We start from the raw sequence: 21,054 nt of genomic DNA on the forward strand, positions 1-21,054 counted from the left end.
CTGGAGGCAGCTCCTACGTCAGTGATGGCGAACCTGTGACACGCAAACTCATTTTTTTGGTTGATTTTTCTTTGTTAAATGGCATTTAAATATATAAAATAAATATAAAAAATATAAGTCTTTGTTTTACTATGGTTGCAAATATCAAAACATTTCTATATGTGACACGGCACCAAAGTTAAGTTAGGGTTTTTCAAAATGCTGACACGCCGAGCTCAAAAGGTTCGCCATCACTGTCCTACATTGAGCATCTGCCCCCTGGTGGTCAGTGCATGTCATAGCGACTGGTCGTTCCACCGGTCAGTTGATTTGCATATTAGGGTTTTATTATATAGGATACATTGGTAGGACAAGTTGGAAAGTGCTGTGTAAGATTTTGTCCCCATCATCATACTGACTCTAAGTTGGGAAGCTATATATTCTCTCTCTAAAGAGAGATAGATAGAGATAGAGATAGAGATAGAGATAGAGATAGAGATAGAGATATAGAGATAGAGATACATATAATTTATGCACACATACATATAATTTATGCACACATACAGGTGCTAAGAATAGAATTGGTTATGGCCTTCTTGTCTATTTATTCAACCCAATAGCATACATTTGTTTCTATATTCTTCCTCTATCCCATCTTCTTGCCTCCTTCCTGGAGGAACTTCTGTCCTAGATGTTTTGTTTATCATTGCCTTCCTTTTATTTTTTAATCACACTCATATGTTTACATTTAAACTCTTTTCTGTTCTTGCTGATAGTATTAGGTATGAGTAAAGATATATTGATGAAGGAGTCACCCTTCCTGGATGGAATCTGTGTAAATGCTACCAAGTAAACTCTGTGCCAACACCGGGATACTTTAATGTATTAAGCTTGATGTTAAATGGAGTCAGACAGATGAAATATTGTTCCAGACAGGGCCTTAGATTTCTTTTGCTTTATGTATCATTTCAAAGTACTGTAGTTAAATGATAAACTCTAACCTGCCATCATCCCCAAATCATTTTTATTTGTCTTAAAAGTTGGAATTCACAAAATGTAAAATTTTTAAAAATGTAAATAGTTTTTAAATGTAAAGTTGAATTTTCTTTCTGTGATCATTGATGTTATGAGTCATTATTTGCAGTCCATCTGTGTTTATATTTGCATATTTAGAAATAAATTCTGAGGTAATTATTTAGTAATTGTTCTCTGTAATACTATCTTATAATATTGCAAAAAATTCCATTTTTCTTATTTCTCTATTATATCCTTTGATTAGTGAAAATTTTAAAAACCTGGCTGTAGTTTACAGTTTAGAATGCTCCCAGGTAAATATTGAGAAATCTTTACCAATGTTTATTTTTACTCAGTGTATTTTTCTTTTATTAATGGTGTAAAACTTATTGCATTCCTTCAAACTTGTCTCATTCCTCCCTTGCCTTCCAGTTACCAGGAGAGATCAAGGCCATTTCATTATACTGCTCTCAACCTTATTTTTTAATTCAATAAGATATGTTCTTTATCTTGCCATGACAAATGACTTCATTCACTAATCAGATGTTCACTGAGTGACAGGGATTGCATAGTCTTTAGCTGTGCATTTGATCCCATCTCTTTCCATTTGGGACACTGTTTCTTTGCCCTTTCTGTTTGACATTTTCAAAAATATTTCTTTTCATAGGCTTCTGTGTTTGCTAAGGTATTCTCTGTTCTCAGTCTGAAAATACTACCGCTAATAACAGTTTAAGCTTTTACTCTCCCAAGTTACTGGCTTTACTTGTAGCTATCAGACTTCATCAGCTTGAACACTTACACATTATTCTAAACGTCTTGCTACATGCTTGTTAAAGTCACAAACTTCACTTTTTTTTCTTTCATTTTCCACTAGGTGATTGCATGTGAACAGCAATTGGATACCACTTATGATGCCAGGTGTGACACGTGGTCCCTGGGGATCACGGCCATTGAGCTAGGGGATGGAGACCCTCCACTAGCCGACCTGCATCCCATGCGAGCACTCTTCAAAATACCAAGGTCAGTGGATTCTGACACTCGGCCCAGTGTCTGCAGCCCAGTTTTCTTCCTCCAGCTACTGAGTGCTCATCATGCTCATCATGGAAATACTCAGATATATTTCAGCAAGTTGGGGGCAAAGAGGCCTGGAATATCATTCTATTTCTTCGAGATATTGTGTTTGTTTAATAGTTTCATTTTCTTGGTCTGTTTGAGTAGAAGAGTTTTTTCTTGATACTTGGTATGCCTTTTTTTTCTTGTAAGGATTTGATATCAGAAAAAGCAGTTCCTCCCAGTCTTTACCCACTCCCAAATTAGTCAGTAAGGCACCCTAGTCGACAGTCAATGCAACAGTGATTTGATTCCCTTCACTCTATCAATCTAGTTATTTCACTGCTTGCTAAGACTTCTCTTTGTTTAGGACTTTAAAATAACATTAAGAAATTATAAATAAAATTTACTGATAAAATAATAATTATTTAAAATATGTTAATGTTTTGAATGTATTAACATTAAACAGTAGACCTAGAAGAATTCTTTTCTTTGGAGCCAGGAAAGCACACTCTTGTATCTATGTAGACCCCGCCCCTTCAGTGTGTATATTGACAAACTTTCCCCTGCTTTTTCTATTACTAATTAAACTCTATTTTATATATTTGGTTAGTTCCTAGATAGTTCAGGAAGCTGATATGAAAGGACTGCCTATATTTAGTATAGATGTAATATCTTCTCAAGACTTTCTTAAGGATTTTGCCTGGTACCTTAATTCTAATGGAATGACAGGGGTCCAGGGCTGAGTGGTAGGTGGTATGTTATAGTTTGTTAGCACATTTTCTGTTAAGTTCTCTGGTCCCAACACCTATAGAACATATAATCATATGTACGAAGTCTTGGGGGTCGTTTTCCAGTCCTAAGAATTCATGCCAATATTTTATATTCATTTCCAAATGGATCCTTTAGGAATATTTGGCATGTAATTAAATTATAATAACACCAAACATTTGACTTTGTGATGTTACTTTTGAATTTCCTGTCCTATCTATAGGTTCTGAATGATAACACATAACAATGTCAATGTATTTTTAGACCTGATTGTTTGTAAAATATATTGCTTATTTGGTAAGTGGAGAAACAAGATTACAGAAAAGAACAGAAAACCTGCTCTACACCACATCTAAGTAGGAGGAAAATAGAAAAAAAATTATTATTTCCTAACTCCTACTATGTAACATGAAGCACTGTATTTTCTGAACCATTTTAATGATGGTTTCAGTGACCATAGCTAGCCCAGTGTTATTACTTTTGGTGGTGTTGCTGCATGGAGGAGTGATGACACCATCGATACATGTCACCATGAGCAAGGCACTTAAGGAAACTACCTCATCTTAGTTACTTCTTACTACTGTCACCACCAGTATATCTCTAAATGGAACTCTAAGAACTCCTAGTCACTCTAGAAACAATTATAACAATGGGATCTGAAAAGGTACCCAGTCCTTAGTGCTCTAGAATCACCAAAACTCTTATCCTGAGCAAGCCAATAGATCGCTTACAAAGGAATTTTTCAGGAGCACAAGAAACAAAGCAAGATTGTTGGAGGAAAGAATTACTTCTTTTAATGGGAAATCAGCAGTCTCCAAATAGTCCAAGGGATTGTGAAATGAGCTTTAGGGGTGAGCCAGTGTAGATGAGTAGCTGCACTTTTCTTTAATCAGACTGTACATTCATTTCATTATAAGCTATTCAAGGAGTAATGCAGGACTGAAGACAAAATGTTTCCATCCCACTACTGAAAACAAAGAGCTGTTAGAATGAACATAAAGTGGTACCCTCATGGTTGATCAATGTTGCTTGATTACAGAGTTAGCTCAGCCTCATTTTCAAGTGAAGTTCTGTTGTATTCATGAACATGTCGAAGAAGAAAAGATTGGTTCAGCTTAAAAATTGAAAGGAATTAATAACAAAATCTTTCAAGTGGCATTCAGAGCTTTATAGCTAATCGTATTTTTCACTGTATTTTTTGAACCATTTTAATGATGGTGACATGTATCAATGGTGTCATCACTCCTCCATGCAGCAACACCACCAAAAGTAATAACACTGGGCTAGCTATGGTCACTGAAACCATCATTAAAATGGTTCAGAAAATATAGTGAAAAATACGATTAGCTATAAAGCTCTGAATGCCATCATTTTCAGTTCCTTACTTCTGTGGCACTATCTCCGGCCACGTATTCAGTAACAACAGAACTCGTGAGGACGTTGTCCTGTGCCTCTCTCTGCTGAAGTTTCCTCCGTCTCCTTAGCAACTCCTCTCAGGTCACCTCTGTGTACTCTGGATGTCCCACAGGGACTTCTGCAAGACTCAAAGCAAAAGATTTTTCCTAGTATTTCTTGTTTCTGTTCTGCTCAGTATTGATGCTTTCCCCCACGGCTCTCAGCTAAAAGCAAGAAGATTCTTTAAAAGAAAAAAAAATTATCAGTTAGAAAAATTGGGTCATCTATTAAATGCTTTGAGAGAAACAAGAAACCTGTCATTTTTTATAAAGAATGATTAATAACTCATTTATCTGCCTTTGAATTGGAAAATGATGTGTATAATACTTGATTTTACCCAGCAGGACCTGTGAGGGTAGTACTGGATTAGTCCGGTTCTGCCCCTAAGTTTGCACTGACTGACAAGTGTGTCTAATTCAACCTTGATTATTATTTTTCTAGGAATCCACCCCCCAAACTAAGGCAGCCTGAGATGTGGTCAGCAGAATTCAATGATTTCATTAGCAAGTGAGTAACAAGATAGTCTTTTTTTTTTTAAATCAAAGAAATACCACCTTGCTAACTTAGCAATGTGCCTTTTAGAACAAGTCCTTCATGCTTCCTCCTTACATTTTATCTATTAAATAGTCCCAGAGGTTTCTACTATCTTCTTCAAAACAAGCATTTGTTGTGTCCTGTGAATGTTCAGTGAATTCATTGTTGCCTAAACAATGACCTCAGGACCCTGTTGATTCACTTATTGGTAATAAGTTCTGCGGACTTTGCATCATCCAAGAACATGTTCTCCTGTCCACCTGCCTTTAGCAGCTACACCTTCAGCTTCTCCCACCTGCTCGCCCACCATCTATTTAATCTGTTATTTAACCCTTCATTTATCTTTATCATTAATTCTCACCATGATCAGGCAATATTGATTGTAGTTGGTGAATCTCATAATCATATAGATAAATTCCTTATACATTTGAAATTCAGTGAACATTTTAAATTTGATGGATATTTAGCTCAAGTGCAGTGCCTTCAGACAGTTGACCAGATGCCGTGAGTTCAGACATTTCTAAATATCTGTCCCACAGACTCTGTTTTCACAATTTTTATTATGACTTCACCTTAGAAAATAAGGGTAAGAGATGACCCCAGGTTGTAAATGGAAGAGAAGGGTCATTAAGATTTGGTGTCAGACTCCACTCCAAAAATGTAGAAAGGGCAAATAAAGTAGAGGAACCAGTCATACCCATCCATAACTGCTATCACTGGTTTTCCTACCAAGAATATCTGCTTATTATTACAAAGTCAGGTGCATAGATTTAAGGGTTGTGGAAACCTGAAAACGATTGATAATAGTTTTTTTTTTTAGTTTTCCCTTAACCAGTCATTACTGAGTATGTATTATGCACTAGAGAATATTTAATAAACTGCGATAGAATTTCATAAATCTCAGGAGAACCATTGGTAACTCTGAAGGGCTCCCCACGATTCATAATTATGCCCCATGTTTGCAGATCCTTCCACGCAGATCCTGAGTGGAACCTGGTGATGACGTATTTCACACAAGTTCACCTCTGAGAAACATTTACTAATTTCCTCCAGGCAGTTAATATTCTGTTCTGTGTGCTCTCGTTGTAGTGTGTTTGTCTTCCTCTTGTAACATTGCCGCTTTCATTACCTTCTTACAGGACTTTCTCCCTACCTAGACAGAAAGTAACGCCAGGGCACTGACTGTGCCTTACCTGCCACTATAACTCCAGTGTCTTAGCAAAGTGCTTGGTACACATCAGATATTTTATGAAGTTTTACTTGAATAAAATAATTTTATATGTGACTAAGTGCAATACAAGTGCTGCAGATGTCAGAAATCAACAGTCTGTTAAACTAAATGAAAACTGAAAGCTCTTGTTTGTATTTTTAGATATCATCATTCTTATTCCTTACTTATTCCTTAGCTTATTTTATTTAGCATACCTGGGAAATATCTTTTTGGTTAAGCCCAAATTACCATTTCAGGAAGATCAACAATACAGATTAGAAATGGCACTGCTGAAATCAAGGCATAAGTTCCTTCTTTTTTCCTATTTCTATATTCCCAGATGATAGCGCAACTCTGACCAGTGTTCTTATAATCATAGATGCTCAGAATCTCAGGATTGGAAGGGTATTGTAAATTTATGTAGCCCATTCTTATATTAGTAGAGTAAATCCTTTTTAAGCATGTCCACTGAGCAGTCATCCAATCAGTAGACACCCCTAATAAAAATAATCATACTTCCCAATGCTGCCCAGTCTATCTTTGGGAAACCTCACTGTTGTAAGTTCTTCATTATATATATTTTTTCATTTTTAAATATATTTTATTGTTGATAGTATTGTAGCTATCCCCCATTTCCTCCTCTTTCCCCCTCCTCTCAGCCGCTATCTACCCCTCCCCAGATCTTCACTACTATATTGTCCTTGTCCACGGGCTACGCATGTAAGTATATAAGAGGGATCTCTTACCCTTTGGGACAGCATGGATGGGCCTGGAAAATATGTGAAGTGAAATAAGCCAAACTTAGTGAGATCATGTGAAAGACAAATATCACATGATCTCACTTGTTTGTGGAACTAATGAACAAAATGAATTGACCAACAAAATAAGACCTGAAGTAAGGAGGCATGGAACAGACTGACATACCTCGATGTGGGGTTGGGGGGACAAGAAGAGTTAAGCCAAAGAAAGTTCTTCCTTATATTAACCTGAAATCTGTTTCTCTCTTAATTCTACCAACCCATCTGTGGTTTTTTTTATCCCCTGTAATCACTGAGAACTGTCTAATCTCTCTTCCAAATATTTGAAGACAGCATCACAGCTGATTGAACATCCTAAGTTTGTTCCAATGTTCCTCCTGTGATGTTGCGTAGGTGCTCTCACTCCCCACCTCCTTTCTTATGACTCCTCTCTGGGCGAACCTCTCAAGAAGTGTGACCTACATGTACATCTACTCTATGACCTCAGAAAACATCTACTGACATGGAATTTAAACATCCTCAATACATTAGCCTTCTCAAATGGGTTAGCAGTTTTATCACATAGAAAAAATTAGATCAATGAGAAGCCTTTAGAAGCGTTAGTGAGGGAAACTGAAAAGTTTATTTTAATTTCAGATAAGTATTAAAACTGTAATGACTTGTTATTTATGTTTAGCCAGTAACATGTAAAGGAGACTTCATGGTGGAGACCGAGTTTAATTCTCACTATGCAATAATGCTTTCAGGGAGACTGGGGAAGTAGTATTTAGTAGCATAATCACAGATGTGTGCACTTTCACAGATATTCATTTTGTCCCATTTCTTTTTAACATTTTTTGAGATGTTTTTGAGACCTGGGCTGAGCGATTATGAGGAACATTATTCTCTTATGTTAGAGTAGTTTTAGGAATATGAGTCATACTTTATATAACTCATCTAATAATTGCATGTTCTTTTTTGCCAGTGCAGGTGCTTGACTAAAGATTATGAAAAGCGTCCAACAGTGTCAGATCTTCTGCAGCATAAATTCATTACTCAAATTGAGGGAAAAGACGTGATGTTGCAAAAACAACTCATGGAATTCATTGACATTTATCAATGCATGGGAGGCACAGAAAAGGCCAGGTAATCAAATAACACCTTAACTCTAAAAGCCCAAGGATCATCTAAAGACTGAACAATTTTATAAAGAAATAGGTAAGGTGAGAAAAGAACTTAAATTCCATGGTTGTGGTTTGGAGATCAGGGGCACTTACATGAAAAGTGATTGTCAGAAGTTGAGTTGCATCCGAAATTGGTAAAATTACAGGCAGCGTTTTTACAAAAACTTCCTCAAAACAAAGAATATAAACTTCAATAGGTGACTAGTATTAGTGTAAATTTTCATGTATTTTCTGCTCCTCTGTAAAGTAAGATATCTTAGAATTGAGATTTAAGAAGGAACATAAAATTTGATTTTTTTGATACTATTATTTGTTGGTATCATTTTCCTTGGTTAAATTATATTCAAAAATAATTAATATATTTATTTATACTTCTTATTTGGATTTTTAAAAATCTATGTATTTATAATATTGCCATGTTTTTATATATTATAGATAGTGTATGTGTTTATTAGGAAATTTAGAAGATATGAAGAAATGTAGAAAAAATCAATCTATAACCTTATAGTATCTTATGAACAGAAATATATTTTTAAAAAGTTGAGTAATATTTTTGTGTTTTGGAGACTGCCTTCTTTCATTGAATAGTGAATATCTATGTCATTAAATATCCTTCTACCAAAAAATTTTAATGCCTGCACAACATTCTCTTGCACAACTGATATAAATAATCCTCTATTATTAGACATTTAAGTTGTTACTAGTTGTTTTTATTCTAGTAAGTAACACCATAATGAAAAAAGCTGTACTTCAATCTCTTATTATTTCCTTAAGAAAAATTACTATAGATGGTACTGTTAAGTCAAAGAGTAGTCATTTGTCATTTAAATTCTTTCTTGAGAATCCTATTAGTTTCATCTCAGGAGCCTATCACTACTTAGGGAGTTGGACATGACTTAAGAGACAATTATATTTAAATTTTTTTTGCAGTTTTACATATGTAATTCCTATTTTCTTAAGGCCTACTGTATGCAGGACATTGTATGAGGACTTTATTTATATTGCCCCATGGGCTTTTACAACAACCCTGAGAGGAATGTGTTTGATACTTCATTTTCACAGCTGAGGAGAACTGAGGTTTGAAGAGACCCATTAACTTGTACGAGGCTGTAGAAGTAATGAATGACTTCGCAGGATTTCAAATCCTGATCCCAAAGCCCAAGCTTTATTCGCATCAGAGTAAATGGCCTAACAATTGTGGAAGATCTGGGGAGATAGTCTCCTTGCCTATGTGAGCTTACAACTTTGCTGGAGAGACAGAAGTAATACTCCTGTAATGAGGAAAAATTAAAGTTGTGAGTGGAATAGAGTGCCAAAAAGAAGGAAGCAGGCATGGGGTTTAAAGCAAAGAGGTGGTCTTTGGCTCAGACAGGCTCATATTTTTATCCTTGTGTGAATACAGTTTTATAGTCTTCCACAGTCCCATCCTTCTCAAAACAGACAAGCAACAAGCAGTCAAACAGGAACTAAAGTATATACCAGCATTGTACAGGGTGTTCAATGTCAAGAACTCTGAGGGACCTGAGGTTTTACCCTACTTGAAAGCTAGTAAGTTGACTTGCCAGTTTCGTGAAGGCTAGAAGAAGAAGATAGGAGACTCCTGGATCAGAGACAGAGGACATTGTTACTCACAGTTAAGTCAGCAGCATGGGTTTTATGTTCATGTTTGTTGTCCTTGCCTGACAGGTCATAGGGGTGTAGGCCTAAGTAGGTACTGTATACTCAGTGGGTTTGCCTCACAGTTGAGGAACCCTGAGCATGAGAAACTAATCTTTTTAAGGGTCTGCTAGCAAACCAGTCCAAGCTTATCCCTGGAGCAAACATTATCTTAACTTCCATCTGTTCTGGAGGGAGATTTTATCTTTGGATCATAATCCTGGTGCTCTGAATTTTCTAGTGATAAACAATTTTGAAAACTGCTATATTTTGGGCACTGTGTTAAACTCAATACTTCTGTTTCTGAGTCACAATATTTATTCTTGTTTATCCAACTAAGAACTCAGAATATGCTTTCAATATGAGAACTCATGTCTTACATAATTATGGGAAATTTTCAGTCATTTCTTTAAATATTGATCCTTTTCTTCTTTTTCTTTTTTTACTTATAAGAGATAAATATTGGAATGTCCTACTTTACCTTACATATTTTATAATTTCTTTTTCATGCTGTCATCCATTTATTAATCTCTGCTGCATTCTGGATGATTTCTTCAGAATTGTTTCCCAATTCACTAATTCTCTCTTAGACTAGGTCTAGTATAAATTTATTCTATATAGGGACTTTTTTATGCTAATATTTTTATTAACATCTGTATTTTTCATTTCTAGACTTTCTCACTGTTTTATCTTTTCACCATTTATTCTTTATTCATATATGACTTCTTATAAATGACTGTTCATATACGGCAAATTTGTTGGTGTATGTGTGAATTTAATTCCTTCCTTTTGCTCTTTTATCTTACACTATTTAGCAGTTAATTTTTGATTTCCATTTCAATAATGGTGAATTGTCCTGGTTAGTGAGTTTGTTTCCTTAATATTTGGTTTCCTTCTGTGGTTTAGAATTTTAGTTTACTCTCTCATCTTGGATGGGGTTTTTTGTGTTTTGCTTTTCTTTTTTTGGCATTCTTTTCTCCTGTTTTGAAGGTTTTTTTTCTTTGCTATAATGTGGCTTCAGGAGCCTTGCTGCCTAGCATGACTTGAGGATATTGCAGATCTAGTGACCAAGCCAGTATGAAGTAGACCCCATATCTCTGCTCCATTCTGCGATCTTGAGTACCTAGCTGCATGAAAGGGAGAAGTGCAGAATTTTTTCAATCTTCTCTTCTAGGCAAGGGAAACCCTTACATCCCCCCCAACCCAGCCTACCCAGCCCGCGCCCCCTCTAGCCCCCCCCCCCCCCCACACACACACATACTTTCCATGGAGTCTAGGTCAGGACCTTCATTATGAGACATAGTTCTTTTACCTTCCAGGCCTCTTCTGCCTATTTCTAGTTCTGGGCTTCAAGTCAGCCTATAGTTTCTGCCCTCTGTGTATATGATCTCTTAGGTTCACTTTTATTTTCCACAAGTATATGTTTGAAGGAGGTGGGAGTAGATCTTGAATTATTAACCCACAGTGCTTTTTGATTACAGATCTTAGTCCCAAGTCATAGGAGGAGGGAAGAGTTTACTGCTCTCAGCATTTTTATACTAGTTCCAAATTATGAAACACTGGAGGCCCAGCGTGCACACTCGCTTCCCCTTGCCTCAGCTGGCCGCCCCGCCCATCGCTGCTCATAGCTCTCCTCTGCTAGTAGCCCGTGCCCCACCCCGCCCACCGTGAGAGCCCCTGCTCATTTGGTCGTGACAGCATTATGGTGAGACAGCCATGGGCCTTTTATATAAGAGACTAGAGGCCCAGTGCATGAAATTCGTGCATGGAGGGGAGGGGATCCTTCAGCCTGGCCTGCACCCTCTCCAATCTGGGACCCCTTGGAGGATATCCGACTGCCGTTCGCAATCTGGGACTGCTGGCTCCTAACCGCTCGCCTGCCTGCCTACCTGATTGCCTCTAACCACCTCTGCCTGCCTTCCTGATTGCCCCAACTGCTCCCCTGCTAGCCTGATCGCCCCTAACCACCTCTGCCTCGTCCCACACCTGGGACCCAGGATTCCCTTCTCTGGCCAGTCACAGGCACCTGGGACCTGGGCTTTCCTCCCTCTGGCCGACTGCAGGCACCCAGGACCCGGGCCAACTTCACCTGGGACAGCCGCAGCCACAGGGGACTGTGGGTGGACAGCTTGTCCCTCTCCCAGGCTGCAGGTGCAGGCACAGCATTGGAACCCAGGACCACAGGGCAGGCAGCTTGTCTCTCTCCCAGGCTGCAGGTGCAGATGCAGCCCCTGGTGCCTGCGACCACAGGACGGGCAGCTTGTCCCTCTCCTGGGCCGGGCTGCAGGCACAGGTGCAGCCGCTGGCGCCCGGGACCACAGGGCATGCGGCTTGTCCCTCTCCCCGGCTACAGGCACAGGTGCAGCTGCTGGCACCTGGGACCTCGGGGCAGGCGGCTTGTCCCTCTCCCAGGCCACAGCCTGGCTGGTCTCCAATTCCTCTCTCGAAAGCTCATTTGTGCCTGGCTGGTCCCCATTCCTCTCTCCCTATTGTTGAGTGTCTGAGCCGTTATGGTGTGACAGCATGAGGGCTTTGCATATTAGTGTTTGCGTATTAGCTCTTTATTATATAGGATACCCAGGAAAAGAAATGAGGCTCTAGTACACCACAGGCAACACCTGGGCAAAAATAGTCCTCTTCAAGATCACACAAAATTATTTGATTTGTCACAGTTCTCAAATTGATAAATTGATCTAAAATCTGACTGTGCTCAACCAACATAGCTGACTCAAAACTGATATTTTATTGTAGCTGTTACTAACTTTTGAAATTGGATTGATATATGCTTGAGAGGATACTTTAAAAAAATAAGAAATCACATTCATTTTTAAAGAAGACCATTCTACTATACATTTTATGTAAACTGAGTACTTTAAATTTCCAGATGATGGGGAGAGAGTTGTGTTAGAAAGCACTGTTGAATGGATACAAGAACTTTCTATTTTAAATCAAGGTCTGAATATAATAAGTCACTTATAACTTCCTTAGCTAATTTGAGAAATGGAGATGTATGTGCATACAGCAACTGTTTCCAAGACATACTCCTCATGGGAGTTATGGGTGACAATATTAGAGTACAGACTAAATCAGTGAGAAATTCAAATTATGGAATATTTTTAAAGGAAAGCTTAATTCCTCTGTTCAGTATTTAAAATAATCAAAGATTTAATGGGAATGGATAAATGTCATTTGTAATGAAAGCATTCTTGACTAAAAACAACAATATAAGTCAACTTAAGAAGAAAAGCAATTTAGTGAAAAATAATGAATGTCTGAGACAGAGAGCCAGGCCTGCCTGGGCATGCGGCAAAGGAAGCAGGGTCCTCAAATATCCTTCCTCAAGAACTGCCAGTGATACTCACCCTCCACCCACAACATTTCTTACAGCCACACTGGTTTTGTGAATGCCACATCCACCTCAAACTGTCAGTAAGCTGACCTTGAGCTCTCTGTCACTCCCTTGACATCCTCAGGTCCATACAGGACCATCTGGTTCCCCGTGCTTAGGTCACAGGCCCGTGATGTGGGTGAAACATACAGAGAGACACTCTTGGTCCTCCCTCATTTCTGGTTTCTATGTGGGAGGCAGAGTCCTTCCTCTCAACCATCTGGGAACCACACCCTCCCCCAGGCCCTCGGCCCTGCAGAAGAAAGTATTCTGAGCTGCTGAAACAGTGAATATCCATTATGTGGAATATGCAAACAGTTTCCTAAAATTCTTTTTTATATACCTTGAACATTTACCTAAAAATATTATTTAAGCTGTGATTTGCATTCCCCGTAAATAAAGAAAAACCTAGCCCAGTATCTCCTTGATGATGACAAATTCCAAATTGAAATTTCTTTCTGTGGTAATTATAGTATTAATTAGGGGTCCAGTGCATGAATTCATGCACCTTGAAAGGAACTGTTGGCTGTGAGACGCATTGGGCACAGCAGCGGGTCTCGGCCCATCCTCTGCGCCCCCGCCCCGGCCCCTCCCACCACACCCTCGGTTCCCTGTCTTCCAACTGCCGCCACTCCCATGCCCTGCCAGCACCAGCCCCACTGACACCTGCTGAGAGTGTGGAGCAATTAGGGTCGGCGCCAGCAGCGGGTGTGAGCAGCAGCAGGTGCAAGCAGCAGCAGGTGTGCCGGGTGGGATCGCGGCATGTGTGAGCAAAATATTTTCAAATTTTCAGTAACCACCAGAGGTTCACCTGATGACAGCAACCAGTGCCCTGCCTTGGTCTGGCATGCATGCCCCCTCCCCCAATCACCTGCTTCTCCATCCTGCCATGGCCAGTGCCCGCCATGTTCTGTGCATGCCCACTGGTGGTCAGCGCACGTCATAGAGACTGGTTGTTCGGTTGTTCCGCTGTTCGGTCTATTTGCATATTAGGGTTTTATATATATAGATATGTTATCCTTTAAATTTCTTTTGTTTTATTTACAAAGCAAAATAACTCTAATATTTTATTTGACATGCTCGATATGCTAGTGTTGATTAACTTTGAAATAGATAAATTACATTTTGAATATAATTTTATAGTAGCAGAAGGAATCTATGTAAAAATTTAGTAACTCAAACATAGTTATCTCTTAGGCCAAAAATACTAGCTGCATTTGTGGTGCTGTGCAATCACCCCCACCCCTACTCCCCACCCCTACTCCCCACCTCCACTCCCACCCCTTGGCCTTGGCATATGTGGTTTTCAAACCAGGATATAAGGCAACTGTGAGGATATAAGGATCCTGTGGTTTTCAAACCAGGATATAAGGCACATTTCTCAAAGGATTAACAAATGAAAGACAAATTAGAAAACTGTCTAACCATTCAGTGCTAAAAGAGCTGTCAGTTCTTTAGTTAGGTGTAAGACTTTATGTAATGGAAATTCGCTTGAATGGGAGTTTTATTTAAAAAATGAAGGGAGAAAGCAGAAAAATCAATAATAAGTAATAATAAGGTTCTTTCAGTACAATTCAATGCATGGTTCCATTTTACTTTCTATTTTATGAGCAAGATAATTTTTCTCTAATGGCTGTGACCATGTCCTGGTGAGAATTATTCACCCTTTAAAGCATTTGCTCCTCCTTTCCCTTAATACATGGGATTTCTAAAATGCTATCCTGGCTGCTTTTACAATAAACAGCCTTTTGATTCCCGTCTCCACTTCAATTTCAAATATTTCAAAGATACTTCAAACTCAACATTTCCTAAATTGAACTGATGCTGTCCCACCCAAAATTAATTCTTTGTTTCCTGTCTTATTAATGGTACCGCTACTCATCCCAGTATGCCAACCAGAATGCCAGCCAGAAATCTAGGCATTATCTTGACATGTTCTTCTCTCCTACTTTCTGTTGTTAGTCCATAGCAAGACTAAGTTTTTTTTACCCCCACTCAACCCAGTACCAATTGTGGTATAATCTTTGCTATCATAGAAATCAACATCCATGTTGTCTCAATATTTATTGAGGCCATTGTGTAGAGCTCTGGATGAGTTGCTGCAGCGATCTGACAGCTGAAGCAGCTATTGAGTCTGCTCTGGGAGTTTACTTTCTAGTGAAAAGTGTAAGACAAGCATGTAAATAACCATTACACAAAGTAAGACATTTCAATTCCATAAAAAGAATACCAACAATGTCCTGTGAAATTTCAGAAGAAGCAGAGAGGATTTCTGCTATCAGGTACAGAAAAGCAGCCTTTGAATCAGCATAGCAAGGGATAAACACAACTTAATCATGTGAGACAGTTATCACTAGATGAACATTATTGCTGGAAAGAACAGCTTGAGTAAAGTCATGAAAGCAAGGAGGTATGCTCACAGACAGGCAAGCATTTAATCAAAATTGCAAGGGGAAACTCAGAAATAGGATTGGAGAGAACAGACCTCAGAGAACATTGAAAATCAGGCTGAGAGGTTTGACCTATGTTCTTGACAGCCCCCATTAGAGAGGACCCCCGAGACACCTGTGTCCTATTGTGCACCATCCTTTCCTGGTTTCTAGAGGGTAAGCTGTGGATACACCAGGACACATTATAGCAATAATTTTGGATGCAGTTTGCTTGTTTCCAGTATTTCTTCCTAACTTTTTAAACTACTAGAGGCCCAGTGCACAAAAGTTTGTGCACTGGGCGGGGGGGGGTCCCTCAGCCCAGCCTGCCCCCTCTCACATACTGGGAGCCCTCAGGGGATGTCCTACTGGTGGCTTAGGCCCACTCCCTGTTCCCCTTGAGGAGCGGACCTAAGCCACAGTCTGGCCTCCCTTTGTGGGAGGTGACCGGGCTGATCAGGGGAAGGCACCAGCCCCATCACCCCGCTGCTGCAGCCACTGCCAGTCACCGCAGCCACCAAGGTGTTTTCATCAACACGGACTCCAGTCCCTTCACCATGAAAAAATGACAACTTTCTTTAGGCATTTTCAAGATAAGTCTTTCATTGAATATGACATTTCTTTCTTTCTTTTTTTTTTATCCTCACCTGAGGATATGTTTCCATTGATTGTTAGAGAATGTGGAAGAGAAAGGGAAAGACAGAGAGAAACATCAAAGTGAGAGGAACACTTTGATTGGTGGCCTCCTGCATGAGCCCTGGCCTGGGCCCGGCCAGGGAGGAGCCTGCAACCTAGGTACATGCCCTTGGTCAAAATTGAACCCAGACCCTGCGGTGGGCAGGCTGAGGCATTATCCACTGAGCCAAACCAGCTAGAGCATGATATGACATTTCTTAGCCCTCCAGCAGTGGACCTTCCTTTTTTTCTCCAGGAGTGAGGTGGAAAAACCCTACATCACCTTCTTGGATTCTTATTACCCAAGTTACTAAGAATATTACCAGTGGCATACAGGGGCTTAGCCAATGAGAAGTCAGAAAAGGTATTTCCTCTGTAGTTCACACCAATTGCCAGCTTGGCCCCTGCCCAGGCCTAATGCTTGTGACAGAGTCATTAGACCTGGGCAGGGGACCCCCAGCTCCCGCAATCACCAGCTATGCCCCTGCTCCCCACCATCGCCGGCTCCCTCCCTGCTCCCCGCCATCTCCAGCTCCGCCCCTGCCCAGGCTTAACGCCTCTGACCCAGGCATTAGGCCTGGGTAGGGGACCCCCAGCTCCCCGTGATTGCCGACTCCGCCTCTGCTCCCCGCAATCGATGGTTCTGCCCCTGCCCAGGCCTAACGCCTGTGGCTGAGGTGTTAGGCCAGGGCAGAGGACCCCCAGCTCCCTGCGATTGCTGACTCCGCCCCTGCTCCCCATGATCGCTGGCTCCGCCCCTGCCCAGGCAGGCGTTAGGCCTGAGAGAGGACCCCCAGCTCCCCGCCATCGCTGGCTCTGCCCCTGCTCCCCGCCATCGCTGGCTCCGCCCCTGCCCAGGACTAATGCCTGTGGCTGAGGCGTTAGGCCTGGGCAGGGGACCTCCAGCTCCCACAATCGCCAGCTACACCCCTGCTCCCCGTGATCGCCGGCTCCCTCCTTGCTCCCTACCATCGCTGGCTCCCTCCCTGCTCCCCGCCATCGCTGGCTCTGCCCCTGCTCCCCACCATTGCTGGCTCCACCACTGCCCAGGCCTACCGCCTGTTGCCGAGGTGTTAGGCCTGGGCAGTGGACCCCCAGATCCCCGCGATTGCTGGCTCCACCTCTTCTCCCCACCATCGCCGGCTCCGCCCCTGCTCCCCACCATCGCCGGCTCCGCCCCTGCTCCCTGCCATCGCCAGCTCCCTCCCTGCTCCCCACCATCACCGGCTCCACCCCTGCCCAGGCCTAACGCCTCTGACTGAGGCATTAGGCCTGGGCAGGGGACCCCTCAGCTCTAATTGCAGGCTCCGATCGCCGCTGGGCGCCTATGTATGCAAATTAACTGCCATCTTTGTTTGGTTAATTTGCATACTCATCTGATTGGCTGGTGGGCATAGCGAAGGTACAGTCAATTTGCATGTTTGTCTATTATTAGGTAAGATTGTATATTTTTTAGTACAATATTTTCAAGTTGGTGGGGAAAGTTGGTCCCCATGTTTAATTATAAAGCCAGTTAGTGGCTAGTTTTTAAATATTTTGAGATGATAAATCAATTGATATATTTTTATGTCTTATGTTTTTGTGGGATGTTTTTATTGTTTGGTGTGTGTGTGTGTGTGTGTGTGTGTGTGTGTGTGTGTGCTTATATTCTAAGTAAATTTTATTTTGGAAAATTCCAATCTTATCTTGACCAAAACAAGGGACGAAAGTAATTGTCCATCTGAAATCTAGGAGAGAGATATCATCAAGGCACAAGTTAGTGGCAGTGTCTATCTTGGACAGAGAACTCAAAAAGAGACAGATGAAGCTAGGGGATTGTAGTAGGGGCCCATCAAGGACCAGAACATTAAGAAATGATGACTTATTTTTGCCCACCTGAAATATTGCCTTATGCCTTTCTTCTCTCCTTCCCCTTCTGGAAAAGCTCCCAAATAAGAGCTAAATCACTTTCAAACATAGTCTCCTGTTTTGGAGCAGTTTTATAAGGAATAAGCAATTGAATAAGCACTCTCTGGGGAAGACTATTAATGAGCATCTGTGCTCCTCAGTACAATAAGTAAAGGGATTCAAATAAACAGGAAGAGGCAGTTGCTCAAATGTGCTAATAAGTTGTAAAAGATTCCTTACTCCTGGGAGTAAGTTACATTGATACTTAAAACACTAAAAGCAGAGTAAAGAACCATTACATTCAGACAATTTGCCATGGATGTTGACTCACATGACTAGAGGAAACTGAGACCAAGGGGAACCAAGACTTGTGCAGAGTTGGGTCATGCTGTGTAGAATGTAGGGGCCAGAATTCATTGGTCCTAGTTCCTAATCCAGTTCCTGTCTGTATCATGCTGTCTTCCTTTTTTTCTCCAAAGAATAATCATAAAATTATAGACTGTCATTGCTGGAAGGGAACTTTTCTTCTGGTTCCTTATTTTCAAGATCAGAAACCTAAACCCATAATTTTAAAATCAGTTAATGGTCATCCCTGGGCCGTAACTCAAACACCCTAATTTTCAGACCAGCACTTTCTCTGGTTTCTGTGTCGTCACTAGTCATGGAAGTTTGTGTTTCACAAAACTGATGATATAAAGTTTTTGTTGGACTTTTTGGGGCTGCTTTGTATGATTTACCTATAATAGGCATTTAAACTTAAATTTTAACCAGTTTCTTTGCAATTGGGATTTGCATTAACGAGTAGTATATTCAAGGGTTAAAGAAATCTTTGTTTATGTTTCCCCAAAGATTTTTTTTTTAATGAATAGGATAAAATGGCAATCTAATTTACAGCATCCTTGAAATGTTTGGGAAATAATCCTCTAGGAACTAAATTTTAATGACTACTTAACATGAGTTGATGATCATCAACACCGTGATCTTTTCATTTCTTTTGTTAAGATCCCTCATCTCTGCTTTGAGTTTAAGGATTTTCATTTGTTATTAGGAACCAAATTATCAGCAGGGACCAATAAAATTTAATTAATCAAAAAAGTATTAGTTCTGTTTTCTCTGCTAATTACTCCTTGAAGTTACATTGCTCTCCGAGACTCTATTTAGCATGCTACTTTGTGTACTCTATGGTATGTAGTCTTCCATTCTTAATTTCATTTGGGTCTAAATTGGTAAGTTTTCAGTGACTGCCAGTATGTGTCCCTGAGGACAATAAGTGAGCCTGTGATGAGTGACTTGTCCATGGATCCCCTGGTACCCACGCTCCAGCCAGCAGGCCACTTGCTGGTTGCTGAACCTACCATGCGTTGTCATTCCTCTTTATTTTGGCTCACACAATATTCTGCCATTGTAATCTCCCCTCTTCTTTATCTTCTTGAACATAAACTTCAGAAACATATCTCCAAATGTCAGCACCCTTGAGAAGCCTTTCTCTCAAACCCAAGTTTACAGTTGCATATTTTCCCTCTAGGGTCTTACAGCCCTTTGTTCATACTTCAAAGTCAGACAGACCTGTGTACTAGTCCTGCCATACACTAGTTTTGTGGTTTGGGGCAAGTGACTAAACCTCTCTGAGACCTGGTTAAATCTTGTTTATGAAATGGAAACGCTAGGGAAACTTATCCCATACAGTTCTGAGGATAAATGAAATGCCCTAAAAAGCAGAAAGCTCAGAACCTAGTACAGAGTTAGATATACCATCACTTTCTAGATAGTTACATGCATCTATATTTTGTGAATCTTGGTCATCTTTGCAAATTCCATATACTGAGTCCAGTACCTTGCCTGTAGGAAATGCTCAATAAATATTCATTATCTTGAATTAAAAAGTTTGGATTACGATCAGGAATAGAAAACCCTCATCTGGCTTTTTATATTCAATAGGTACAGTTAAGAGCATGTTTGACTATTACTTAACTGAGAATAATTGGAGAAGCAATTAACATGGATTTTTGGTTTTTAGAGAAAAGTTTAAATGTGTGTCTTCTGTAGAGAAAACTTCTATTTTAACAGTTCCTCTTTTTATAATTCTTCTGCTGAGTTAGTGGCAGAAGCAAGAGGACTTAGGGGAGGAAAAGATGATAACATTTACATTACTTCCTCATTTGCTCCTAAAACCATCTTTGTGAAGTCACATGATGTGCACCCTGGTCCTTCTTTTAGGATAGCACCACTGAGGTGCAGGGTGCTATTGCAGAACGAAGACTGGCCAGTCTCTCAATTTCATCTCTGTGGTGTTTCTTGAAATTTAGCTATTCATTCAGCAAGATAATCCAACTAATACCCTGGGGTAACCATAGGTTCTAGAGGTGCTTTACTACTAGAAATTACAGTTTAAAGGGATTTGGTCATGCCATTATCTCACACCCCTTATAACCAACACATGTAGTTCTGCAACTTAGATGGCAAAGCTGGCTCTTGCATGTATTTTACATGTATTAGTATAGTATAAAAATAATACGGAAAACCTCATATACTCTCCAGTCAATTTTCCTCAGTGGTTACATTTTGCAAGACTGTATACAGTAGTCTCCTTTTATCTCCAGGGGATACATTCCAAGACCCCCTAGTGGATGCCCAAGACCTTGGCTAGTATTGAACCCTATATGTACTATGCTTTTTCTCATACATACATCCCTATGATAAAGTGTCATTTATAAATTAGTCACAGTAAGAGATGAACAGCAATAACTAATAGTAAAAGAGAATAACTATAAAAATATAGTATAATAAAAGTTACCTTAATGTGACATTATTAAGTAAAATAAGGGTTACCATGAGACTGTGACCATCCATCTGATAACTCAGAGGGCTGCTGAGTGACTCATGGGCAGGGAGCATATACAGTGTGGACACCCTGGACCAGGGGATGATTCAGGTCCAGGCAGGTTGGTGTGAGATTTCATCATGATACTCAGAATGGTGCACATTTTAAAAGTTTTGAATTATTTACTTCTGGAATTTGGACTGTGGTTGACTAGGTAACTGGAACTGCAGAAAGCAAAATTGAGGATGGGGGGGAGTACAGTAA

At 40.2% G+C, this 21,054-nt stretch overlaps 1 protein-coding gene across 1 annotated transcript in view; it reads left to right on the forward strand.

Moving 5' to 3' along the window:
• Positions 1 to 1,867: 1,867 nt before the first annotated feature.
• The window catches only part of MYO3A (myosin IIIA), a gene marked incomplete at its 5' end in the record, with an annotated part of 153,542 nt that continues 134,355 nt past the window's right edge, over positions 1,868 to 21,054 (forward strand). Inside the window, 3 exons of the mRNA XM_006100272.3 lie at positions 1,868 to 2,013; positions 4,711 to 4,776; positions 7,741 to 7,896. Coding sequence (XP_006100334.1) covers positions 1,868 to 2,013; positions 4,711 to 4,776; positions 7,741 to 7,896 — 368 coding nt within the window. The remainder of the gene's footprint in view (positions 2,014 to 4,710; positions 4,777 to 7,740; positions 7,897 to 21,054) is intronic.

The sequence above is a fragment of the Myotis lucifugus genome, unplaced genomic scaffold (genome assembly GCF_000147115.1).
Source record: "Myotis lucifugus unplaced genomic scaffold, Myoluc2.0 scaffold_306, whole genome shotgun sequence".
Classification (NCBI taxonomy): Eukaryota; Metazoa; Chordata; class Mammalia; order Chiroptera; family Vespertilionidae; genus Myotis; species Myotis lucifugus.